The following is a 27,662-nucleotide window of genomic DNA, read 5'->3' as shown; positions in this document are numbered from 1 at the left end:
TATAATGGTATGAGGAAGGGGTCCAACTTCATTGTTTTGTAGGTAGGTATCAGTTGTTCCAGTACCACAGGTTTACAAAATCATTTGCTCCAGCACCCGTGGCCTGGCTTTAAAAAAAAAAAAAAAAGAAATTGTTCCTCATTGAAAGGGTGAGTTTTTGGGACACCTAAGTGGCTCAGTTAGTTAAGCATCTGCCTTTGGCTCAGGTCATGATCCCAGGGTCCTGGGATCGAGCCCCGCATTGGGCTCCCTGTTCAGCAGTGTGTCTTCTCCTTTTCCCTCTCCTCCCTGCTTGTGTTCTCTCTCTCTCTCTCTCAAATAAATAAATAAAATCTTTAATAAAAAGCAGTTTGTGTAAACTAATGAGCACCTTTTTTTATAATAAAAATATGTTCAGATACACATGCATTCATATTTTATATTTATTAAAATAATTAAACAAGATAAAATAATGTGCCTAAGATTACCCTACTAGTTTAAGAGTGACATTCAGACCAGTACTTCTCCATGTGGCACCTTTACCTGGCCTGCTCTCCCTGGGAGCCTCAAATTGTTACTTTCTATTTTTTAAAGACTTTAATTTTAAATAATCGCTACATTCAATGTGGGGCTCGAACTTTCAGCCTTGAGATCAAGAGTTGAATGCTCTGCCTGAGCCAGCCAGGTACCCCAAATTGTTACCTTTTATAAAATCTAAACCCCCATTGTCTGAAAAATATCATTCAGGCATCTAGGTGATAGAAATTTACAAAGGGTAAGATCTGTTCCTTCTCTCTAAGAGTTCAGTTATCTCAAGTGACAGATGCATAAACAAAGAATTACAGACATCAAGTGCTACGGTTAAAAAAAAAAAAAAAGTGACAAAGAAGAATGAATTGTCTCTGGCAGGGAGAGGAAGGAAAGGGATTTCATCAGAGAAGTCTTCCCAGAAATAAGTGAGTTGGCCCACCAAGGATGGAGAAGAGGAGGGCTCTCTGAGTCAAAGCCCAGATGACTAGAGGACTACATAGCAGGATCAGCCACCCGGAGTGTAACTTCCTCCTACCCAACCTCCAACTCCAACATACACTTGTGCCTGGGGTGAAGCAACTACTAACAGCAACAACATCTACTTTGAAGTGGGAGCAGGGAGTGGATGCTTGAGCTGAGAAACTTGGCAATGCCCTGGGTAGGCTGGTGAAAACCTAAAGGAGTACAGAGTCTCCATACCTAGACTATCTCTTGGCTGGCATATGCTTACAATACATCCCAGATTCCTGTAACCAGAAAGTCTAAATACAAAGTGGAGGAGCACAGATACTCATAATCACCAAATATTTGAGAAAAAAACTAATCTGATAAAGTATCAAGCTCAACAAAGACAGTAACTTAATACCTGGAAGAAGTGGGTACAAATAGAGCAAGAAAGGAAAAAAGCATAAATATATTTAAAATACAGAGGAAAAGGTGGAAGGACTATTTCTAAAAATCAGATTTCATATTCTAATTATTAAAAAATAAAAAACTCATAGACAAAATGAACTGGGGAAGAGTTAAATTCTAAAAAATATACACTCCTAAGGAAATAAAGCAAAGACTGGGAGAAAATTTTTACAGAACACGTAACCAACAAAGGACCCACTTGCCTCTAGAATATGTAAAGAACTCTTACAACAAAACAAATTTTTAAAAAATGCACAAAAGTTTTGAAAGAAAACTTTATCAAAGATTTAAGGGCTGCAAAAAAATAAGCTCATGAAAAGGTGCTCCAACATCGCTAGTTATCAGGGAAGGGCAAATCAGAACCACCATTAGCTGCCACTACATTAGGCTCACTAAAATGCTAGAAAACCTAGGGACTGACAATACCAAGTGACAGCCCAGAAGTGGAGCAACTGTACTTTCATACATTCCTGGTGGGAATAAACAACAACAAAAAAAGAGAAAGCCCTATTTTAGAACCAATTTGAAAATTTTTTGGAAAATTTACAATGTACACCTACGACAGGGTCCAGCTAATCCATTCCTAGATATTTAACCAAGAAAAATAAAAGCACATATTCCAGAATAATGTATATGAATATTCATAGGTACTTTATTTGTAATTACTAAAAAGTACAATCAATATGCACATCAAAAGATGAATTAATAAGTTAATGCTGGTATATCTATACAATGGAATAATATTCAGGCTATTTCTCAAAAATAATTACACTAAATTAAAGGAGTCAGCCCCTCCTCACCCACCCCAAAAATGTACACACTACACTCCAAGTATTTAAAATTTCAGAAAATACAAAGCAAAGTGTCAAAAAGCAGATCTATTTTTGCCTGCAGATTGGGGAGGTAGGGAGAGGGGATGGATTAAAAAGGGACAAGAGGAAATTTGGGGAGTAATGATTATGTTCATTATTTTGATTAGTGAGAGTTTCACAGTATTATGTATGTATATGCATATATGTGAGTATGTCAAAACTCAAGTTGTGCACTTCAAATATGTGCAGCTTACTGTTTGTCCATTATACTTCAGTAAAGCTGTTTAAAAAACAAAAGCTTAGGAGAAAGGCTAACCTAATGTATTGGCCAGCTAAAGAAAAATTCAGTGAGCATTATCTCAAACCAAGATTTTTTGAAACACTGGGCAAAAAGAGGGAGGGAATATATGGAAATTATTGAGACATGAGGGAGAGAACCAGAATATCATCAACAAATCTAAAAGAAATTCCATCAGAAAAGGGAAGAAGGGAAAGAATGTTCAAAGAAGTAACAAATTTTCTGTCTAGACTGGAAAAGACTGAAAAATACTGGAAACATCCCAAGACCTGGACATAAGTTTCAGAATACCAAACATAAAGAGAAAATTTCTTAATGCTACTAAAGAGATAAAACAGGCTCTACCTAAGGCAGACAACTGTAACCAATAGATATTTCATTGGTGAAAAATGAAATCTATTTCAAATTGAGGAAAAACTATTGTAAACAAAAAGATCAACCATTTAAATAAACAAAAGGACATCTCCAGACATACAAGGACTCAAAATTTACTAACCTGAAATCCTAACTGAAAAAATTGGTTATGCAATTATAAAAAAACTGAAGAGCAATAGCAAAAAAACTGCTAACAATGTAAGTGTCCTCAAACAAAGCAAAGAAGTAAAACATAATGTATAATGGAAAACTATAAACAGTAGTTAAAAAAGGAATGAAAGAGATTTCAAAAACCCAAAGTGGAAAAAAGTTATCCCAGAATAAATACCACAAGCTTAAATTTAAAACACCCCAAAAGAATTACATTTCTATAAATATATATAAAACAGTGTTTGTTAATGGGGCAGAGACTAAGAAACCAAATTCACAAATGGTAGTCACCTCTGAGGACAACAGAAGGGATCAGGACTGGGTCTGAGGATGTGGTCAAGGAGGATTTGAGTTTTAGCTATACTGTCTTAATTTTTTTTGTTTTTTAAAGAACTTATAGAATATCTGATTTTTTAAAAAAGTACCATCATAAACAAAAACAAGTTAATATAATGGTATATTTTAAAGTTTTCTTTAAAAAGAGAGGAAAAATATATAAAGCAATGGTAAGCAAAGAAACCAGTAAGACTTACTGGCAACATGCAAGTGTTGATTTTAATTTCTTTTCCTTATCAGTCTGAGGAATAATTTACACATAATAACTTTTATTAATTTCAATTGAACAATCCCAGGGAGTCTTTGACAGCTGCATAATCTGTGAAACCACCACTACACTACAGATACAGAACATTTCTAGCACTTCTCAAAGTCCTTGTGGCCCTCTGCAATCCACACATCATTCATCAGGCAGCCAATGATTCCTTTTGTTGCTATATTAGTTTATACTTTATATAAAGTTAAAAATTTTAATTTAAATTTAATAACAAAACCCCAAAAATAATATGGCAAGAATAATTTCACAGTAGTCAGAAGACATTCTCAAAGTGGGTAAAAAAGAAATCCACTAAATGCTATTCATAGAAGAAAACCTAAAATTGTAACATAATGGTGGAAAACAAAGTGGGTCTTGGCTAACAAAAGGAAATCTAGATGTGATGTTATTACTCTAAGCAAACTAGAAATCTAAGTCAAAAAGCATTAAGAGAACACGTTGAAAAAAAAAGAATATGTTTCATATTAATAAAAATACATCAAGATACTAATAGCCATGATGCTAAATGGCTTAACATAAGTAAAGCAAAAGCAAAATTACAAAATTACCACAATCACATAGAGATTTTAACATACCTCTCCCAGAAATCCAGAGATAAAGTAAATAATAACAGGAAGAAGAGTATTTTTTTAGACTTATTTATTTGAGGGAGAGAGAGCACTTGCACATGGTGAGGGGGTTGGGGGGGAGCCAGAATCCTAGGACCTTTAGATCATGACCTGAGCGAACGCTTAACTGACTGAGCTACCCAGACACCCGGAACAGTAAGTATTTTTAAAACAACTAATAGTTACCTAGTATATGTAGAACTTCCATAGTCACCAGGAAATATATTCTTTACAAACTTGGAACACTATCCCTAAAGATACCATGACTTAAGATACAATAACACAAAAACAAAAGCTAAAAACTTAAAAAAAACAAGGCTACATTCTCTAAAACCGAAGTAAATATATTAGAAATTAAAACAAAAATTTAGAAAATAATTTCTAAATAATTCTTGGATGAAAAAGACAATGAAACCTGAAATACTCAAAATCCAAAACAATAATGTAGTCAGAGCAGAAGCAAAGGAAAAATCCTTAGAGTCATTCACTAAAAAGTAAGATTAATGAAAAGGAGCCAGGTTTTTAATTCAAGACTAAAATAAATTCAAGGACAATGGGAGAGATTTAAGATGAAAGTAATAGAAACAAATGCAAAAATATTTAATTTGATCAATAAAACCAGTTTCAATTAGCAAACCTGAGAATGGATGAAATATATAATATTTTAAGGAAAATATACATTTCCAAATCAGAAGTTTTTATTAAAAAAGTAAATAAAGCTCTACCCCTAAAACATACACCATGTCCAAATGGCTTTAGCTGGTTCTCCCAATTTTCAAGGAATAGAATTTTTCTATTAACTATCCTTTTAGGATGCTCTGTAAGTTACCTAAATGGTTTTTATAAGGCCAGCATATATAATACCAAAATTGAACGGACAGTATCCAACCCAATTTCACACATGTATTTTATTTTACATATGCTCACATAGAGCTTCCATATGTGAAATTTGTAAGAATGACACAGGAACAGAGATACAGATCGACAAAATCCAAGAAAAGATCCAAGATGAAGTTTTACATGTAACAAAGTTGGCAATTCAAATCAGTGAGGAAATACTGGATTATTCAATATATTTTGGGTTGATTAGGAACAGCCTATTAAATAAAAGATTGTTGGATTTGTAATAATGTTAATTTAAAACAAATATTTTTAAATAAAAGAAACAAAGAGCAAAGGGACTAAGTGACCATAAAAAAAAAAAAAAGAGCCAACAAAGATATGCTCAGTTGCAGTTACCAGATATAATGCAAATGAAGCCAACCAGGTATCCATATCCCATCAAACTGGCAAAAAATTTTATTTATCTATTTGACAGAGGGGCGGGGGAAGCAGGCTCCCTGCTGAACAGAGAGCCCAATGTGGGGCTCAATCCAGGACCCTGAGAACATGACCTGAGTCACAGGCAGAGGCTTAACCCACTGAGCCACCCAGGCACCCCTGGCAAAAAAATGTTAAAGGGTGGTAATATCCAATGCTCAGAAAGTCAAAGGGAAAATGGTACTTTTAGCCACTGCTGGTGGAAGTATAAATTGGCACAGTCTATTATATAAAGGAGGACAGTCCATTAATATAAAAATGAACATACAAAGTGGTAAATTCCATTTCTCAGTAGCTACCCTAGATAAACAGCGGCACATACACAAGCAGCAATCTTTAAGAGAAAAAATTAGAAATAATCTAAGTATTCACAAAAAATATTTATGTATCTCTTGGATATACAGCTCTACACTGCGATTATGTAATGATTCAAAGGAAAGAAATAAATACACACTAACATGGAAACATAGAACATACTTACAACATACATTTTTCCTATTACTCATGTAAAAGTAGAAAATTACTTATTCCTACATATTCCATATATACCCCCAAGCTTATATATACTTATGTGTAAGTATATACATACATACAGATGCACTGAAATAGGACTGAAAGAAAACTGATAAACAATCATTTTTATAGTAAAGACTCCACAACTGGTGGAAAGCAGTCAAGAGAAACATAAATGTATCAGCATACTCTCGGGGTACTTGGGTGGCTCGGTTGAGCATTTGACTCTATTTAGTTTTAAAAGATTTTATTTTTTTGACACAGAGAGAGAGAGAGAGAGAGAGATCACAAGTAGGCAGAGAGGCAGGCAGATGGAGAGGGGGAAGCATGCTTCCTGCTGAGCAGAGAGCCAAGTGCGGGGCTCGATCCCAAGACGCTGAGACCATGACCTGTGCCAAAGGCGAGAGGCTTATCGCACTGAGCCACCCAGGCACCCTGAGCATCTGACTCTTGATTTTCACTCAGGTCCCGATTGAGCCTCAGAGACCAGCTCTGTGTCCAGCATGGAGTCCGCTTGATCCTATTCCTCTGCTCCTCCCCAACTAACGTACTTTCTCTCAAATAAATAAATAAGATCTTTTTAAAAAATGTATTCTTTTCTCTAATATTCAGTTGGCAATGTTTATATACACACAGAAAGATCGAATGTCAAAGAACATCCACAAACACACCTAGATTCTACAGTTAACATTCTACTGTATCTCCTATCTATTCACCATTTACTTTTTTATTTTTTAAAAATATTTTATTTATTTATTTGACAGATCACAAGTAGGCAGAGAGATAGGCAGAGGGAGAGGAGGAAGCATGTTCCTTGATGAGCAGAGAGCCCGATGCGGGGTTTGATCCCAAGACCCTGAGATTGTGACCTGAGCTGAAGGCAGAAGCTTAACCCACTAAACCACTCAGGCACCCCACCATTTATTTTTTAAATGCATTTCAAATTCCAGATGTCAGTATGTATACTTCAGCCCCAAACACTTCATCATGCATATTAACTAAAATTGGAGAAACATCACATTTAATGAAATACACAACAAATCTCTAACATGCTATTAGATGGATTTTGACAACCCCACCCCAAAAGATGAATAACCCAATTAAAAAATGGGCAGAAGACATGAATAGACATTTTTGCCTTGAAGACATACAGATGAACAACAGACACATGAAACGATGTGCAACATCACTTATTAGGAAAATGCAAATCAAAATAACAATGAAATATCACCCCACACCTGTCAGAATGACTAAAAGATTTTATAAAACATTATATGTTTAATAAAACATTATATGTTTATAAAAATATTTTTTTTAAATTATTTTAAAACAAACGGTGTTGGTGAGGATGTGGAAAAGGGAAAACCTCTTATACTGTTGGGGGGAATGCAAACTGGTGCAGCTACTCTGGAAAACAGTATGGAGAGTCTCAAAATAAATAAATAAATTAAATAAACAGAACTACCAGGGTGCCTGGCTGGTTCAGTCTATACACAGCATGTGATTCCTGATCTTAGGGTTGTGAGCTCAAGCTTCACGTTGCTGGGCAGAGAGATTACTTAAAAATAAAATCTTACAAAATACCATGCATTTTTTTCAAAGAAATGGAACAAATAATCCTAAAATTTATATGGAACCAGAAAAGACCTCGAATAGCCAGAGGAATATTGAAAAAGAAAGCCAAAGTTGGTGATATCACAATTTCAGACTTCAAGCTCTATTACAAAGCTGTCATCATCAAGACAGTATGGCACTGACACAAAAACAGACACATAGATCAATGGAACAGAATAGAGAGCCCAGAAATAGACCCTCAACTCTATGGTCAACTCATCTTCGACAAAGCAGGAAAGAATGATCAATGGAAAAGGAAAAAAAGATAGCCTCTTCAACAAATGGTGTTGGGAAAATTGGACGGCCACATGCAGAAAAATGAAATTGGACCATTTCCTTACACCACACACAAAAATAGACTCAAAATGGATGAAGGACTTCAATGTGAGAAAGGAATCCATCAAAATTCTTGAGGAGAACACAGGCAGCAACCTCTTTGACCTCAGCCGCAGCAACTTCTTCCTAGGAACATCGCCAAAGGCAAGGGAAGCAAAGGCAAAAATGAACCATTGGTACTTCATCAAGATCAAAAGCTTTTGCACAGCAAAGGAAACAGTTAACAAAACCAAAAGACAACTGACAGAATGGGAGAAGATATTTGCAGACAACATATCAGATAAACAGCTAGTATCCAAAATCTATAAAGAGTTTATCAAACTCAACACCCAAAGAACAAATGATCCAATCAAGAAATGGGCAGAGGAGGGACGCCTGGGTGGCTCAGTTGGTTAAGCAGCTGCCTTCGGCTCAGGTCATGATCCCAGCGTCCTGGGCTCGAGTCCCACATCGTCCTGGGATCGAGTCCCACATCGGGCTCCTTGCTCCGCAGGGAGTCTGCTTCTCCCTCTGACTCTGCCTGCCTCTCTGTCTGCCTGTGCTCACTCTCGCTCGCTCTCTGACAAATAAATAAGTAAAATCTTTAAAAAAAAAAAAAAAGAAATGGGCAGTGGACATGAACAGACATTTCTGCAAAGAAGACATCCAGATGGCCAAGAGACAAATGAAAAAATGCTCAACATTACTCGGCATCAGGGAAATACAAATCAAAACCACAATGAGATACCACCTCACACCAGTCAGAATGGCTAAAATTAACAAGTCAGGAAATGCCAGGTGCTGGCGAGGATTCGGGGAAAGGGGAGCCCTCCTACACTGCTGGTGGGAATGCAAATTGGTGCAACCACTGTGGAAAACAGCATGGAGGTTCCTCAAAAAGTTGAAATAGAGATACCCTACGACCCAGCAATTGCACTACTGAGTATTTACCCTAAAGATACAAATGTAGTGGTCCAAAGGGCCACATGCACCTTAATGTTTATAGCAGCAATGTCCACAATAGCCAAAGTATGGAAAGAACCTAGATGTCCATCAACAGATGAATGGATAAAGAAGATGTCGTGTATATATATATATACATATATATGTATATATATATATATTTATATACACACACATATACATACAATGGAATACTATGCAGCCTTCAAAAGAAATGAAACCTTGCCATTTGCAATAACGTGGATGGAACTAGAGGGTATTATGCTTAGCGAAATAAGTCAATCAGAGAAAGACAACTATCATATGATCTTCCTGATATGAGGAAGTGGAGATGCAACATGGAGGGTTTGGAGGGTAGGAAAAGAATAAATGAAACAAGATGGGATTGGGAGGGAGACAAACCAAAAGAGACTTGTTAATCTCACAAAACAAACTGAGGGTTGCTGGGGGGAGGAGGGTAGGGAGAGGGTGGTGGGGTAATGGGCATTGGGGAGGGTATGTGCTATGGTGAGTGCTGTGAAGTGTGTAAACCTGGTGATTCACAGACCTGTACCCCTGGGGCTAATAAAACATTATATGTTTATACAAAAATTTTTTTAAATTATTTTTTTAAAAATCTTAAAAAAAAAATAGAACTACCCTATAATCCAGCAATTACATTTCTAGGTGTTTACTCGAAGAATACAAAAATGCTAATTCGAAGGGATACATGAACTCTTATGTTTATCCACAATAGCCAAATCATGGAAACTGTCCAAGTGTCCATCAATCGCTGAGTGGGTAAAGAAGATGTGGTACATACAGCATACACACACACACACACACAGGCATGTTACTCAGCCATAAAAAAAGAACGAAAACTTGCTATTTGCAACAACATGGGTAGAGGAAGAGAGTATTATGCTAAGCGAAATAAGTCAAAGACTACATACCATATGATCTTACTCATATGTGGAATTAAAGAAACAAAACAATGAAAAAAAAAAAAAAAAAACAAAGGACCAAAGGGAATAAAGAGAAAGACATACTAAACTACAAGGAACAAACCTGTAGGAGGTGGGGGGGGGGGTGAGTAAAACAGGTGATGGGGATTAAGGAGGGCACTTGTGATGAGCACTGGTGTTGTATGGAAGTGCTGAATCACTGAAATATTACACAATGTGTTAACTAAAATTTAAAAACTTTTTTAAAAAAGGGCTTTGATAAATGTATCCTATATGATCAAGCCCCCAGCAAAAGACAATATTACATGACGCTACCAAGTTCTCTGGTGCCCCTTCCCAATCCCCATGACCACTGCCTTAAAGGAAACAACATTCTGGGCCTTTTTCCATCATAAGTGTTGCTTGCTTTAGAATTCATATAAATGAAGTCATATTGTATGTATTCTCTTAGGTAAAGCTTCTTTCCTGCTCAGCCTAATTGTGAAATTCATCCCTGTTCTGTGTATCCATAGTTCGTTCCTTTTTACTGTTGAGTAGTATTCTGCTGTTTGGACAGACAAGTTTGTTTACCTATTCTCCTGCTGATGGACATCTGGGCTGTTTCCAGTTGAAGCTACTATGAAACATTCTTGTACAAGTATTTTCGTGAATATATGTTTTCATTTCTCTTGGGTAAACACCTAGGAGTAGAAATGCTGGGTCATGGAGTAGGTATACATTTACTTTTATAAAAAACCATCAGACCTTTATCCCAAGTGGATAAACATTTTACAAATCATTACTGTTAAAAAAAAAAATTACTGTTAACAATATTACCCCAGGAAAGAAGCTGAAGAGGACAATGGACTTACTGAATATTCACATCTGCACTATAAAAATTCAAACAACAGTGTTACTTTCATTATTTGAAAAGAACAAGCCAAGAGTCGACATCTCATCTAAGACCAGTTCAGATTTCTTACAACAGCCTACACTGACACCAACTTCTAAAGAGGTCAGCAAACCACAGTAGCTGCCTGTTGTAAATAAAGTCTTGAAACCTAGCTAGGTCCATTGGTGTACAAATGGTCTATTGCCATTTTCAAGCCACAAGAGCTGAGCTGAATAGCTGCAACAGATACCAAATGGCTGGAAAAGCCTTAAGTATTATTTGGTCCCTTAAAAGAAAAAGCTTGCTGCCTGCTCCTCTAATAAAGCATTTATATACTTTTTTTTTTCATTTCAAAGTTAAATTTAGAAACTATCTTCTGCAACTTTTCTCCTACAGAAGAAACTAAAACCAAGAGATTTTAAATGAGTTACCTAAGCTTAGTTGATGTGTGGAACTAGAAATTAGGTCTATATTCTGAGTCCTTGTCTGGTTATCTCAGGATATTGGTATATCCTGATTCATGAAGTAAAAACATATACATATATGCCCACAGGCTCACTTTTACTACGGTGCCCTATCTGGAAACTTTAAAATGAATTAGTTTAGTGGGGCAGAATCATGGTAAGGTAAGGGGAATTATACCTTCACATAAAAATTAAGACTTTCTGTGTGCAGCTATACCAATTAACATATAATACTCTCACCTTTAGCCCAAGAAATAGGTGAATCACAAGTAAATAACAATTTGTGCTTCCAAAATCAGAACAAAAAAAGGTGCTCTTACTATGTGTTAGATGTTAGGGGGATATGCAAATGTAAATTCTGATTTGTGAGAACACCTAGTTAATAGGAGCAATGCATATAAACAGCCATAATCCAGGATACAAAGTTTTAGATGTTATACGAGACAAATGTGGTGTTATTTTCACCAGGCATATATCAGAAAAATGCTTGCGATAGCTGACACTCAATGTCTCCGAAGTAGGGAAGAATTTATGATGCAGAGAGGAAGGGTACAGGGGAGGAAATGAACAGAGAATTCTAGATGCACCCTATGACATGTGGTATATACTACTGGAATAAGGTGGGCAACGACAGGTTGTAAGGTTGGAAACTTAGTTCTAAGCCAATATGTAATAAGCCTGGAATGCCAGGATGTTTGGAAATTATTTAAACCTTCTGAAAGCAGTGGGGATCCAAACACAATTTTGGGGAACGGGAAGTAGCACAATCAAAGCTGTAGCTTTAAAAATAACCTGATAGCAATGAAGTTACACTGGTTTAGGTCACAATGATTCCAGTGGACTCCTTGGATCTTTCTGGGGGATACCTCAGGAGTTAAGAGCTCACCTTCCCCAAAGTCAACAACACTACAACTTCTTTTTTAATAGCAGATAAAAATTGGAAAGCCAACTGTCTACGTGAAATTGGAGCAACTATGGAAAAGTCACAAAAGCTCTTCATCTGGTGCTTTAAGTTTTTAATCAGAGAATTTATGAGAAAAGGCACTACCAGATCCTGACACAGTGGGGCCAGGGTTGAGAGGGAGTGTTAAGAACCATGACATTTCAAACAGGTGGTTAGTATTATGAAGCTATGAAAAGTGAACATCCTGATTTCCCTCTGAATGTGGGTTTTTATAAGATATGGTGGGGGGAGGCAGGGGTAGGGCAGAGGAAGTTAATTCCTGATTAATCTTAGTAGTAATAATGAGGGTGTAGATCACAGATTTAAGAGACATTACAGATGTAGAACTGGCATGATCTGGCCAGGTTTAGAGTCCAAATGAAGAAAAACATAGTGATTCCTATTTTCAAAAACTGTAAATATAGGAGCAACTCACAAGAACTTCAGTAGAGGAAGGGGAAAAAAGCTGTTTGCCGGATGATATATAAGGTAGTAACAGAGCTAGTCACGATATCTAAACCTCTCCCTCTCAGGTTTCTGAGATATACAGGAAGCAACTAAATCAGAGACATGTTAACCCAAGTAAAATGTGTGAGTGATCTTTGCAATTGTTTTATGAGATTGCAAGGAAGAAGATGAGGAGAAAACAAGGAAAGACAGCAGCTGGGAAATACACATTTAGGAAATGAGACAAGGAAAAACAGACAGGAAGGAATCAGAAATGATTAGAGAGGTACTGGGTGGGGAGTGGTGTTAAGAGTACATAAAGGGCCACTAATTACAGGTCAGAACCTGCCAAAGAAAAGTACCTTATGCCTTGGACGTGGGTCAGTCCCAAAGTCATACCTTACTAAGGCATTAACATAATACTAAGCAGAAGTCACAAATAAGAGGCAGTCTATAAACAACTCAGTTACAAAGTTTAAACAGATATCTGAGAGGTTGCTAAGCTAAATAATTTTTTTCAGAAATAATTAGTAAAGCACCTTGCAGGGCAGAAAACACGGTTACATAAATGCCCATTAAATCTGAGAGAACTTAAAAAAAACAAACAAAAAACAACCTTCATGCAGGTCTCATTACAGCAGTATAAGAAGCTGAATAGAGCAAGAAGGCAGAAAGCAGACCTGGATAATAACCGTATTCCTGTTATCCTAATCAGATGCACCACTCAGGCATGCCACAAACTCAGCTGAATCTCCAAAGACAAAGTTAAGTGGAAGCTTCATCTCAACACTGAACTTCTATGAAAACTCACAGTGGTATTAAAAAAGGCGGGTAGGATGCCCAAACACTGGGGAACTATATACTATGATATATCAATACCACCAAAGAACATTTTTTAAAAAGTTGCAAAAATGGGTGCCTGGGTGGTTCATTCAGTTAAGTGTCTACCTTCAGCCCAGGTCATGATACCAGGGTCCAGAGATTGAGTTCCACACTGGGCTCCTTGCTTAGCAGGGAGCCTACTTCTCTCTTTCCCTCTGCATGCTGCTCCCCCCTGCTTGTGCTGTCAGATAAATAAATAAAATCTTTAAAAGAAAAAAAAAAAGACTGTGAAAAGACTAATTACATGGAAATATTTCATAATAGTGCTCATTCTTTCAACCTATTCTTATTACCTTCCTACTAAGTGCTGAGCAACAGGCTCAGTGTTAGGGAATCAAAATTGAGTGAATAAGAAACTTATATTCTAGTAAATGGGCAAAAACACTACTACAAAAAAATCATAAATGCTGTAACAGAAAAAAAAACTATTATTGGATACACAGGAGCACTTGACACAGTCTTAAAGTAAAGAGGGGCTCAAAGACATTTACCAGAGATCAGGCTACCGAAGCCTGAGTACCCAGGCCAAGGAGAAGGAAAGAGAACACTCAAAAGCTAGGAAAGAGGACCAGAAGGGCCAGAGAATGGTAGAAAGAGATGACAAGAGAGAAACAAGTCAGTGAGATTATGAGGTGTGTGTGCCATGCTAAGGAGCCCCTGAAGGTAACAGAGATTTACATGAAGAGGTGTGTGAAGCACTTCATAGTCCTATGAAACATTTAATTGAAGCTCTCTGTCAGGCGGTTGGTTGTGTTAACATAAAAAAGCCATACCAACTACAGATGTAGATTTGGGAATCTTAACATAGAGATAATAATTCTAGCAGGGTACATGGACGGTACCCACAGACGTGATGGAGAGGGCACCAAGGTTACTCCCAACACATCATCAAACTCTGAGGTGGCAAAGGAATAAAAACCATTTTCCCTAAATGTTAAGTGGTAAAACTAGGTATCTAACTCTGTATTTTAAATTTTTATTTATACAGTTAAAAAATCTATTTACAAAAAAGAAACAAACTATTAAAATGTTAATAGTGGTTACTTAAGTGGTTAAAGATTACCCATGACTTATGTTTTAGGGTTAGTTTTTCTCCTTTCCATTGTACAATCAGTGTTAAATGACTGGTCTTTAATCAAACATGACAAATACATGGAAATATTGCTACTAAAGACAGGAGGGTTTTTAAACTTCTTTTACTACAACTAATTTAATTCTATAGATATGAACTGGAAAGTCAATTTAAAATAATTAATATGGGGGCAGAGGAAGGTTGCTACTTAACAGTAAAACACAAACTACCGTAATTACAACATCTAGACTATAACACACAAACTTACCCCATCCCCTCCCTTCTACTACCAGTCCAGGAAGTGCTGTCTCCTGCTGGGTGATGGCTCAGTATGCCTCTGCTGCTGCCGCTGCCACACCCACCACTGACCTTCATTTTTAGCCTGCACACAGGGTAAGGCAAGTCCTGTTACTTTCCCAACAGCGCACATTTTTGTAAAGTTTCTTTTTAATATGTCACACTCCACAGGACAAAGAACAACATCTTACAAAACTATGTGATACTGGGAAAATAAACACACTTGCCTTCTCCCCTACAGTCAAACACCCAAGATGGGATGGAGTGTGATCTCCAAGGCAGAGCATTTACTGAGGCATGACCCAGAATGGGAGCAGGTGACAGAAAATGGCACTTCATGGATCTATAAAAGAAAAGGCACATGAACAAAGTGTAGGTGTTAATTGATTTGGTCCAGAATCCTGACTGTGCTTAGAGATCAGCAACTCAAGTTTTAAGTTAGTATGAACATAAAGCATCTACTGACAGATAGCCTTAAGATAATGAACTCCGAAGAAGCCCACAACAGACGTGATTAAATGACATTAAGTTGTAGCAGTTAAAAAAAAACAAAACAGGGGTGCCTGGGTGGCTCAGTGGTTAAGCTTCTGCCTTCAGCTCAGGTCATGATCTCAGGGTTCTGGGATTGAGCCCCACATAGGGCTCTCTGCTCAACAGGGAGTCTGCTTCCCCCTCTCTCTGCCTACTTTTGATCTCTCTGTCAAATAAATAAATAAAATCTTAAATACAAAAACAAACAAAAAACCCAAAAATGGTCTGGCCTTGGAGGTAGTCTAAAGGCCAAGGATCTACTCCTGAGTAAACTTGGACAAATCAGACCTATGAGTTCAATTTTCTCACCTATGAAATGAAGGCACAGGGCTAGATTAGTGGCTTTCAAGTTTTTGACTGTGAGTCATAATAAGAAACACATTTTATATAGGGGTTATCTGTATATACAAAATACAGAAAAGCTTCATGGAATATGTTTCCTTAGAATAAACTTATTAGGTAGAATAAAATGGTATTTTTATTCACAGACCTGTACCCCTGGGGATAAAAATATATGTTTATAAAAAATAAAAAATTTTTAAAAAATGGTATTTTTACTATTCATTATTCTTAAAAATGTTAACTGCAACACATGGTCCATTACAGTATAAATAACAGTAGAGGATCTCTAAGCTTTCACTCTAATTATATATAATGCATTTAGGTCTAATTATATATAATGCATTTAGGTTTAATATTTGCAATATAAATCACAAGATGCTAAATATTCTTTGTCCTGTGTTTTTATACATGACAATTACTTACTCCTGATGTATTCTTACTGTTCAGCCTAAGAAACCAACTCTAGGTACACTGTGATCACCTACAGTGTGCTTTACTTTAGAAGGCTGTTGTGAAGATCAAATGAGAGGATATGTATGTAATGATTTTGAAACTGCCCAACATTCAAGAAGCTACTCAAAATCTTTTACACAGGGATGCCCAGCCAGCTTGGTAAGTACAGCATGCATGTAACTCATGATCCCAGGGTTGTGGGTTTGAGTGTCCGGCTGGGTAGAGATTGCTTAAAAAAATAAAATCTTAAAAATTCAAATATTTTACATAGCCATTGCCAATAAGGCAATGTGGTGTAACCTGCAGTATTTTCATTTATCCCAGGTGTAAATGCCAAAACTACTTAAATGTGTGGTTTTAGGGGACCCTGGGTAACTATCAGTTAAACGTCCAACTATTGATTTTGGCTCTGGTCATGATCTCATCAGGGTGGTGGGATAGAGCCCTGTATCAGGCTCTGCACTGGGCATGAAGCTTGCTTAGATTTTCTTGCTCCCTCTGCCCCTAGTCATGATCTCATCAGGGTGGTGGGATAGAGCCCTGTATCAGGCTCTGCTCTGGGCATGAAGCTTGCTTAGATTTTCTTGCTCCCTCTGCCCCTCTCCCCCATAAAAAGTGTATGTTTTTAATATATCCTTATAAAGTCTTTTATATCCTTTATAAAATCCTTAGGGTAGAGAAGGCTTTTTTTCTACATACCAGCAGATACAGCAATTTTACCAAAGTTTAAAAAAAAAAAAAGGTAATCCTCCCACATTTAAATTTAAAAGCAACTAGAAAAAAATTTCAAATCAGTTTCTAAAAACAAAGAAAATAAAAAACACATTTCCAAAATGTAAAGGTTACACATACCATATAGGACCTTGAAATTCCACTGGTAGAAACATATCTCAAGAAATAAATTTGTAATAATGTATGCTCAAGGCTGAAGGGACTGGGAGGAGAGACCAGTATATCCAGTAAATTACTGGTAAAAAAATCAGGAGATACTCATCTTTCCCTGGATATCTCCCACGAAAACATAAACTACATATATTAATAAACATGTTTGTTTTTAAAAATCACGTAGTACATGGAACCATACAATAAAACATTAGCCATTAAAATGATGATATAGATCTTTATTAAAATGGTAAGATGCGGGGCACCTGGGTGGCTCAGTGGGTTAAAGCCTCTGCCTTCAACTCAGGTCATGATCCCAGGGTCCTGAGATGGAGCCCCGGCAGTGGGCTCTCTGCTCAGCAGGGAGCCTGCTTCTCCCTCTCTCTGTCTGCCTCTCTGCCCACTTGTGATCTCTGTCAAATAAATAAATAAAATATTTTTTTTTATAAAAAATGGTAAGATGCCCACAATATACTCAAAATAATAAGGGTCCCTGGGTGGCTCAGTCAATTGGGCCACCATCTCTTGGTTTTGGCTCAGGTTAAAATCCCAAGGGTCTTGGATCGAGCCCCAGGTACAGTCTCCTTCCTTATCGGGTGGGGTGAGGGGTGTCTGCTTGAAAGATTCTCTCCCTCTGCCCCTCCCCCCAGCTCTCTCTCTAAAATAAGTTTAAAAAAAAAAACTATAAAGCAACACTTATTGAATGATTTCTTATCTTTTAAAAAAACGAACATAACACCCTTTGAAGTTTCCCCGGTTGTATACCAAAATATTAATAGCAGACATCTTTGTAGTGATGAGATCAGGCAGCTAGCCTGTACAGTGCCTTTCTGAAAATTAGAGCAAGATACCCCTTTTTCCAAGCAGACTCCCCATGCATGAGGACACAGCCTTGGAGAATGGAGTACGGACTTCAGCCTCTTCAAACCACACCCACATATATCATTGGAGAAATGCCCTTATGTTGGGATAAGATTGCAGATAATTTATGACATTTTGCACTGGTTTACTACTATTCCAATAAACTCAGAAATGTACTATTTGCTGTTAAGAATTATTATTTATTTTCAATTTTGAAAAAAGGTCTTGCTTTAATCCTTCTAAAATAAATCCCAACTTTACTTGTAGTACTGTGGCTGCCCTTAATAATGACTGACTACGTTTGACCACTTGTGCACATTATTTATGTAAGTGCATATACCCAATAAAATCTCAACCTCAACATCATATAAATACAAAGGTTAGACAAGAAGCACTCTGCAGTAAGAAATGTCATTCTAACAAAAAATGAAGGTACTTGTTACTGGAAATGAGAAGGCACTGAGGAAGATAGTATACAAACATTAATGGTTCTCCCACCACCCAAAAATTCCTTTAGCAAAAAGGTAGCACATTCTAGAAGCAATAATAACTTCACCATCCCCCCCCCTTTTAACTCCGGATGCAAGATATAATTCCTCTTCACATTAGTGGGTTCCCAAAAGACAACTATCTAAATAAAAATCATGAAGTGTTAGTTAGGCAAGGCGTCTGTAAAATAATAAAACCGCTGGACTAGGATTAAAGGACAACTGGGTTTTTTCTTGGCTCTGTGGAATATGTAATTTCACACAAAGCAAAATCACAACCTCTTTAGATCTCATTTTTCTCATCTCTAAACTGGGGATTGGGCTAAAAAACCTCCAAGGCCCCTTTCAGCTTGTGATAGGACTTTAAGCCGACTTTCCACTCCGGAGGAGCCGACTTCAGTCAGTAGCAACGGTTTATTTTCTGAGTCATAGCTAATTTACTCTCTTCATGCTTCTCTTAAAGATGTCGTGTCCGAATAGTTCTCCCACTCTAGAAATTTATTCTCTCCCAGAAAAAAAGAGGTCAAGACCCACTAAAACGTTTTTCAAAAGGCAGGAAAAAAATAAAGAAAAAAGCACTAGTCCTTATTCAGACATTAATACATTTTTTCGGAAGAAAAAAAAGACACCCTGAAGCAGTACTACATTGGTGGATGATTTAAATATTTTTTTAAAACAAAGAACTCATACACAAAAAAACATACACAACCATCACACGCTTTGAAGGCACAAAAAACTGTGCCACCTGGGATTTACGTACCCCACAAGAAGTCTATTTGCTAGGAAGAAAACGTCTGTAATGAAAAAGGAATCAGGCAGGAATCAACCTTTTCACGGTCTTTTCACTGTCCAAACTCGAGCATTTTCGTGTACCAAATACTTGGGTAATTAACTCACCGCGGCACATTCGTGCCACCCACCCACTTAACACTCACTCGCACTCTTCCGACCCGGGTGGCAGCGTGGTCGAGTCACAAGATAGCGGCGAGAGTGGAAATTTCCTCTCCCCGGGCGTGGGGCAGGGTCTGGCTTCCCCGAACCGCTGGGCGCCACCGGCAGCCTCTGCCAGGGCCTCTCCCGTACGGCGCGCTCGGTACAAAGGGAGGCCCGGGCGCTCGGCCCCCGCACGCTCGGGGCTCGGCTCCGGGCAGGGGTCCCCGGCCTCCAGCGCCGCTCGGGGCGGGAGGCCGGAGCAGCACGTGCGCTCGGCGCCCGGCGGGGGCTGCCTGCGGGCCCTGCCGCCTCGGGAACCAGCGGCGGCCCGCCCGCCAAGCTAGAAATGAATGGGGCCGCGCGGCCCCTCCTCCGCCGCCGCCCTTACGAGAGTCTGGCAGCCCCGGCCGAAAACCGCTGTGGGCGGCGGACTCTGCGGCCGCTCTAAGGGCCCCGCGCGGGGAGCCATCTCCCGCCTTTCCCTTCCCACCCGACCCCGCCCGGCGTCCCCCGGACCGCGGCCGGCCCCGGCGCCCAACCGCCGCCCGCTCACCCCAGCTCTTGGCGGTGCGCCCCAGAAACTCTCCGGTGGTCGGGTTGTAGATGAAGAGCTTCCACTCGGCTAGGCTCTGGTTGAAGGACTTCTTCTCTTTCTTCGTCATGGTGTGTGTGCAGACGGCGAGGGGAGCGGCGGCCGCGGGGATGGAGGCGGCAAGGAGCGCGGAGGCGCGTCCCGGCTCTAGCGGCACAGCCCGGCGGCAGCGGACAGCGGGACGGCCGAAGACACCACCTCGCTGCGGAGCGCACTCGAGCCTACTGCGCCGCGCGAGCCCGGCGGCCGCTCGGGCCGCGGGAGCCTGACGTCTCCGCCCGCCGCAACCAATCCGCGAGCCGCTCGGCCCGCGCCGCCGCCGCCGCCGCCACTGCCTCCCGCCCGCCGCCCGGCGCCGCTCGTTTCGGCGAGGACGCCCCGCCTCGGGCCGCGGCCCCGCCCCGCGCGGCCCAGCCACCCGCTTTCCTCCCCTCCCCCCCAGCCGAGCGCCTCCCCGCCCCACCGCGGGACGCTCGGGCCTCCCTTACCCCTGGTCAGAGGAGGCAGAAACCACATTAAGCAACTTTAAAAGTCAGGAGGGCTTTATAAGCAAATTTATAATAACGAGCCAAAGGTGTGCGCTCCTGACCCGCAGGTTTCTCAGGAGGAGTCTGGGGAGATGCTGGGGGCAACCGGGCACCACGGCCCCTCAGCTTCTTGCCTGAGGTGACGCGGGACCGGAGAACACCGAAGCGGCTCCTGTCAGGCGGGTAGTCTGCACCGAGGAGGGGACTTCCCCACCCTCTCCCAGAACGGCCTCGCACACCGTTTCCGGCGTTCTCCTTTGGGCTCTGTGACGTGACTCAGTCCGCCGCAGGGTCCCGCGAGGCAGCTCGTGTAGGGCATCCTACTGCTCCGAGAACGTCCTTGCCTGGCTCTTCTGAAGGGGTTCACCGGGAATCGCGGGCCAATGGAAATTCCGTCCCAAGTATAGCTAAGTAGTAACTGAACAGTCGAATTTTCTCCAGATTCAGTTGAATGTATCAAGGAAATGAGTATGTAGGCTTTCCTGCGTTTCCTGCCAGCTCTAAGACCTGCTTTTGCTGAGACAGGGTCTACAGGAAATCAGTTCTTCGTTTAGCCTTGATTCCTACATAAAGTTCCCGGCTTTTCATCTTTCCCACTGCGGTGGAGGCTCCCGGGGGTGGGAGCTGAGGGTGCAGCCGACGTTCTTCTACACGAGGTGGAGCTGAAGAGTACAGGGCACGGCGACCGGGGCGACAGAATGGAAAGAAATAGAGGAGTGAGGGCAGAGGGGCGTTTTTTAAGGAAAAATGAATGGAGCACCGCTCCTATTTTATTGGCAAATAAGAAATTATGAATGAGGATGAATGTTGAATTATGAATGTAGCACGCATATTATATTTTGGAATAATTGCATTATAATCCATCTGGAAGTTTAAAAACAGCTTGCAAATGCTTTAAAGGAGTAATGGGTAAAGAGATTCTGGCATCTCTTGTTTCCTCACTTTGCTTATTGAAGGAAGGAATCACGGAGTACGTCTCTCACCAATGGAAAAGAAGCAGAAGACTATATTACTGTAACGTAATTCCCAGCCACCTTGCCTTTAGCAAAGCTATTTTTATCTCATTAAAAATTTAACTACAAATTAGTAGGGTTGATAACAGGCTTTTTAGTTTAGGTAAGAGGTTAAGAAGTACAGTCTGATTGAAATAAAATATAAAACCCATCTGCTTTATTTATCTTGTGTGTCTCTGTGTATGCTCATAACAAGCACATTTTGGAAAATAATTACTTGGTACACACAAAGAAAACATGGTTAACAAGAACATTTTGCAAATAGTGTTCCAATGATTAAATGCTGTCAGATTTGTAGTTTGCATATTTTTGGTGGTCCTCAATATGATTTTCATATGTAGTGCTTTGTGGTTTTCCAAATAAATATTTAAATACAAATATAATTCAGTAAGTAGTTTGAAAATCCATGCCTAGTTTAGAATAGTAACTGATCCAACAGATTTCTGTTTGGGGAAAAGTTGATATTCCACTTCAAAATACAGACACTATTTATTTCTCTGGTATATGATACTTGAGTATTACCCAGAAGAGAAAATACTGAGTGTACCGGGGAATAGGAGACCTCCATGTTTGAGCAGATACAATATCAACTTTTTAAAAGATTTTATTTATTTATTTGCGAGAAAATGAAAGAGAGAGAGAGTAAGCATGAGAGGGGGAAGGGCAGAGGGAGAAGCAGACCCCTTGCTGACCAGGGAGCCGGATGCGGGGCTGGATCCCACAACTCCAGGATCATGACCTGAGCTGAAGGCAGTCGCTCAACCAACTGAGCCACCCAGGTGCCCCTACAATATCAAATTTCATCACAACATTTACTAATACCTCATTTTTCTTTTAAAAGAAAAGTTATTTTGCCAGGATTCCTGCTAAAATTTTAATTTCATATAAACAATGATAATTTTTAAAAAAGATTTTATTTACTTATTTGACAGAGATCACAAGTAGGCAGAGGCAGGCAGAGAGAGAGGGAGAAGCAGGCTCCCCACTGAGCACAGAGCCCAATGCAGGGCTCGATCCCAGGATCCTAAGATCAGGACCGAAGGCAGAGGCTTAACCCACTGAGCCACCGAGGCGCCCCTGGATAATTTTTTAATATAAGTATATTCCATGCAATATTTGGGATATATTTAGACTAAAACTTATTACCAACCTAAAATTCAAATTTACCTGGATATCCTGTATTTTTATTTGCTAAATCTTGCCACCCTGCCTATAGAGGATACCTGTGAATCCCACAGGAATAATACTGATCATTTATACGTAGCTAAGTCCCACGCCCTATACTACTTGCTTAGTGTGATATATTGGTTAATCTTCACAAGTACCCTAAGAGGGAGATATCGTTTTCCTAATTTTGTAAATGAGGAAATTGAGGTTTAGAGAAATTAAGTAACTTCCCCATGGTCAAAAAGCTATCAAACAACAGTACATTGATTCAAATCCCCATCTTTCCTCCAACTACTCAGTGCTGGTTCCCCAGTGAATGGTAACAGAGCTCTGGGGAAACTTCACAAAGCTGAATGAGGTGGAATGAGATCAAAATGAGAGGAAACGGTTGTGGGGCACTTGGTTGAGAATTCTCTCCAGTCAGCAGAATCCATTTTCTGCCTTCTATGGGCATAAACAAGATCTTTTGGCTCTTAATTTGCTAAAATTGTTAGTTTATTCCTGAATCTTAGAATCATGTGTACAGAAAAAATATTTCAGTTCTTATAGCAGCATCTTATTTATAATTTGGTGTTATAACTGATGTGACTTTGATACTAAATCACTAAAAGGCCATTATTTGTCTAGGAGGATACTAAGATTTCCTTAGAAATAGTCCTTTCTTATTACAGCAGCTACAATCATGTTGGCATAATTGTATCCAAGAAACATAGTCATGAACACATATTTCTCGTTATAGAAAATGTCCTTGTCCACACATTAGTTTTCATATTGAATGCTTTTACTAATCCTTTAACAAACAACATCTCTACACCCTTTGCAGATTAAAAGGTAGAGACCTGCATTATTAGGCATCTTAAATGAACCAGTGTTTTTGTAAAGCGTGACATAGTATAAGCCATAGAAAGTGCTCTGTTAAATGGTCAGGATTTTTTGTTATAATTTTTAATACTGTCATTCGTTAGATTAGGTGACTTTGAAAAAGTGTATGATATGATCTAATGGGATAATTTACTAAATGAAAAATAAATTCAAATAACCTACTTAATAATTTGGTTATAAAAATTTACAGGAGGGGCACCTGGGGAAGCATCTGCCTTCGGCTTAGGTCATGATCCCAGGGTTCCGGGATGGAGCCCAGCATCAGGCTCCCTGCTTAGCAGGAAGCCTGCTTCTCCCTCTCCCACTCACCCTGCTTGTGTTTCCTCTCTTGCTATGTCTTTCTTTGTCAAATAAATAAAAAAAAATCTTTAAAAAAATTTATAGGAGAAGTGAAGGTATAGGTGAAACAAGAATGGCAGAAAGTTGATATTTATTGAAGTTAGGTGAGTCCATCGAGTTCATAATATTTTGAAATTTTTCATAATAGAACTTGTTTTTTTTAATGGAGCAAAGGTTAGGCAATTTTTCTGGTTCACCTTGTTGGAAAATAACCAAGAGAAGGTATAGTTTTAATAATTTTCAAAAGAACTATTTAAAAAGAAGCTGACCTCCGAGAAATAGTATTCTAGTGAACTTAGGAAAATTTGAGAAGCCCATGTATCCATAAAACAAGTTTATATATATCTGCATATTTACATATAGATATATAGAGCAATCAGAGACCAAAAAAAGAATTTTTTGGAAATTTAAAATATAAATAACTGCACTAATTAAAAAAACAGGGGCGCCTGGGTGACTCGGTGGTTAAGTATGTGCCTTCAGGTCCGGTTGTGATCCCAGGGTCCTACAGAGTCTGCTTGTCTCCTTCCTTCTTCTTCTCCCCACCCCCCAACTCTCTCAAATAAATAAATGAAATCTTAAAAAAAAAAAAAAGTAAACAGAAAGGCTGAAAGAAAAAGTCAGGAGAATCTCCCAAAGTGTAAAGCAAAAAAAGACAAAGGGGAAGAAATATTTTTAAAAGTCAAAAAGCTGTATCAGGTCAATCCAGGGAGGATAACAGTCAACTAATAGTTCCAGAAGGAGACAAGAAAACTCAGGAGAAAAAATATGAGAGGAATAATAGAACATTTCTTAGAGATAGGATAGGAGTCTTCAGAGTAAAAGGGCTTACCAAGTGCCACATAAAATGGAAAAAAAAAAAAAAAAGACCCTACGTCACCACAAACTTGTGATTTTATTGTATATTAAGTACTAAGAGAAGATTCTAAAAGCTTCCAGAGAACAAGCAACAGGTCAACTACAACAGAACAAAAATTTAATTGGCACTAGTCTTCTCATCAACAGCACTCAGTGCCAGAAAACAGTAGAGCACTGCTTTCAGAGTTCTGAGGAGCTGAGTATTGTAACTGGCTAGGCTATCACTCAGCTATAAGGGTAAAATGAAGGCATGTTCAGACACGTAAGAACTCAGAAAGCTCACCTCTCAAAAATTCTTTCTGAAAAAATCGATTAAGGATGAAACAATAAAAAGAAAAAGGAATCCAAGAATCAGAAAAGCCTAAAATCCAAGAAACACTGATCCCTAACCCAATGAAAGGAAGGCCTAGAATGATAGCTGTACAGCAGACCAACTGATACTGAACTGGAGAAGAATGTCCTCAGGCAGAGAGTGGATTCCATGCCACAGAGACTGGGATCAAGATCTGGGGCAAATTTAGTCATATGGTGAAGGCATGTGCTTCCTTTGCCAAGAGGAAAAATGAAAAGCAAGGAAAACCATCCCAAATATAAAGCAAACTAAAATGTATTATTATTTGGTGCTTCTAATGGAGTATTTGAAAATGTAACTATATAATCCTGATGTTTGAAGCATCTCTTCCAGTGGTGTGGGCCAGTGATACAGATTTGCCTTTTCTATTCTGATGCATATTCCTCTATAGTGAATACTATTTACATAAGCAAAATAGTATAATTACACTTTATTGGCTTTCAATATTTAGTGTCAACTGAATGCCCATTCACAGAACAAAATGAGTGCTATAAATTCTAACAATATAAAAGTGGCTCAGTCGGTTCAGCAACTGCCTTCGGCTCAGGTCATGATCCTGGAGTCCTGGGGTTGAGTCCCGCATCAGGCTCCCTGCTCCACGGGGAGTCTGCTTCTCCCTCTGACCCTCTCCCCTCTCATGCTCTCTCTCTCACTGTCTCTCTTTCAAATAAATAAATAAATAAATAAAATCTTAAAAAAAAAAATAAAAGTAGTGCTGGAGTGGTGAAGTGGTGAAGCCAAGAGGTCCATGGAGGAGAGAGAGTTGAAGGGAAATTTAGATATGCTCGTTCTCTTACATAATAAGGTAAGACCTGTCAAGAGGTGCTTTCTGCCCCTGGACACCACTGAGTAAGCATCATTAAAGTACCCCCCTCCCACCACCATCATATCTAAGTCAGAGACTCCCAAAGAGCCCGAAGAGCTGCAGAAGCTCTTCATTGGGGGGTTGAGTTTTGAAACAACTGATGAGCATCTGAGGAGCAATTTTGAGCAAGGGTGAACACTTACGGACCATGTGGATGAGAGATCCAAACACCAAGCCTCCCAGAGGCTTTGGGTTTGTCACTTATGCCACTGTAGAGGAGGTGGAGGCAGCCAGGAACGCAAGGCCTCACAAGGTAGATGGAATTGTTGTGGAACCAAAGAGGGCTGTCTCAAGAGAAGATTCTCAAAGACCTGGTGCCCACTTAACTGTGAAAAAAATGTTTGTTGGTGTCATTAAAGAAGACAGTGAAGAGCCTCATCTAAGAGATTATTTTGAACAATATGGGAAAACTGAAGTGGTTGAGATCATGACGACCGAGGCAGTGGCAAGAAAAGAGGCTTTGCTTTTGCAACATCCTATGACCATGGCTCTGTGGACAAGATTGTTCTTCAAAAATCCCATCCTGCCAGATGCCTGGGTGGTTCAATGGGTTAAGCCTCTGCCTTCAGCTCAGGTCATGGTCTCAGCGTCCTGGGATTGAGCCCCACATCAGGCTTGGTAGGCAGCCTGCTACCCTCTCTCTCTGCCTGCCTCTCTGCCTACTTGTGATCTCTCTCTGTCAAATAAATAAATAAATAATCTTAAAAAAAAAAATCCCATCTTGTGAATGGCCACAACTGTGAAGTAGGGAAAGCCCTATCTAAATAAGAGATGGTTAGTACTTCATTCCAGCCAAAGATGTCAGAGTGGTTCTGGAAACTCTGGGGGAGGTTGTGGAGGTGGTTTGGATGGAGGTGGTTTGGTTGGTCACGGAGATAACTTTGGTGGCTATGGGGGCAGTGGGGATGGCTATAATGGACTTGGTAATGATGGAGGTGGTGGAAGCTGTAAGGATTTTGACAATTACAACAATCAATCTTCAAATTTTGGACCCATGAAAGGGGGAAATTTTGGAGGAAGCAGCTCTGGCCCCTACGGTAGTGGAAACCGATAACTTTGCCAAACCACGAAACCAAGGTGGCTCTGGCGGTTCCAGGAGCATCAGTAGCTATGGCAGTGGCAGGAGATTTTCATGACTGCCAGGAAACAGCTTAGCCAAACAGGAGAGCCAGACAAATGACAGGGAAGCTACAGGTTACAACAGATTTGTGAACCCAGCCAAGCACTGTGGTGACAGGGCCTAGCTGTTACAAAAGACATCTTTTAAACAATACTCATAAATACGGTCAAGAAACTAGAGGACTATATTTGTGATGAATTGTATAACAGGTTATTTTAGTTTCTGTTCTATGGAAAGGGTAAAGCATTCCAACGAAGGCTTTTATTTTATTTATTTATTTATTTATTTATTTATTTGACAGAGAAAGACACAGTGAGAGAGGGAACACAAGCAGGGGGAGTGGGAGAGGGAGAAGCAGGCTTCCTGCTTTAAGTAAGGAGCCAGATGTGGGGCTTGATCCCAGGACCCCGGGATCATGACCTGAGCCAAAGGCAAAGATCCTTAACTGACTGAGCCACCCAGCAACCCCTAACAAAGGGTTTTAATGTAGATTTTTTTTTTTTTTTTGCACCCAAGCTGCTGATTGCTAAATAT

The 27,662-nt window shown here is 39.5% G+C and overlaps 1 protein-coding gene, 1 long non-coding RNA gene and 1 pseudogene across 3 annotated transcripts in view; 2 read left to right on the top strand and 1 right to left on the bottom strand.

Annotated features, from left to right (window-relative positions):
• LOC106006015 overlaps positions 1-18,365 on the top strand; it is a 56,976-nt gene extending 38,611 nt beyond the window's left edge. For both annotated transcript variants that reach the window (XR_006609106.1, XR_001179812.2), the window contains 2 exons: positions 16,244-16,408; positions 17,999-18,365. This is a non-coding gene — a long non-coding RNA (uncharacterized LOC106006015). The remainder of the gene's footprint in view (positions 1-16,243; positions 16,409-17,998) is intronic.
• ATP1B3 (ATPase Na+/K+ transporting subunit beta 3) overlaps positions 1-20,308 on the bottom strand; it is a 44,773-nt gene extending 24,465 nt beyond the window's left edge. The window contains exon 1 of the mRNA XM_045088460.1: positions 19,967-20,308. Coding sequence (XP_044944395.1) covers positions 19,967-20,075 — 109 coding nt within the window. The 5' untranslated portion in view covers positions 20,076-20,308. The remainder of the gene's footprint in view (positions 1-19,966) is intronic.
• Positions 20,309-21,437: 1,129 nt separating this feature from the next.
• On the top strand, positions 21,438-27,062 carry LOC123394311 (annotated as a pseudogene).
• The last annotated feature ends 600 nt before the right edge of the window (positions 27,063-27,662 follow it).

Source organism: Mustela putorius, unplaced genomic scaffold, assembly GCF_011764305.1.
Source record: "Mustela putorius furo isolate JIRA1106 unplaced genomic scaffold, ASM1176430v1.1 tig00003834_pilon_pilon_pilon, whole genome shotgun sequence".
Taxonomy (NCBI): Eukaryota; Metazoa; Chordata; class Mammalia; order Carnivora; family Mustelidae; genus Mustela; species Mustela putorius.
This window is presented reverse-complemented; position numbering and strand designations above follow the sequence as displayed.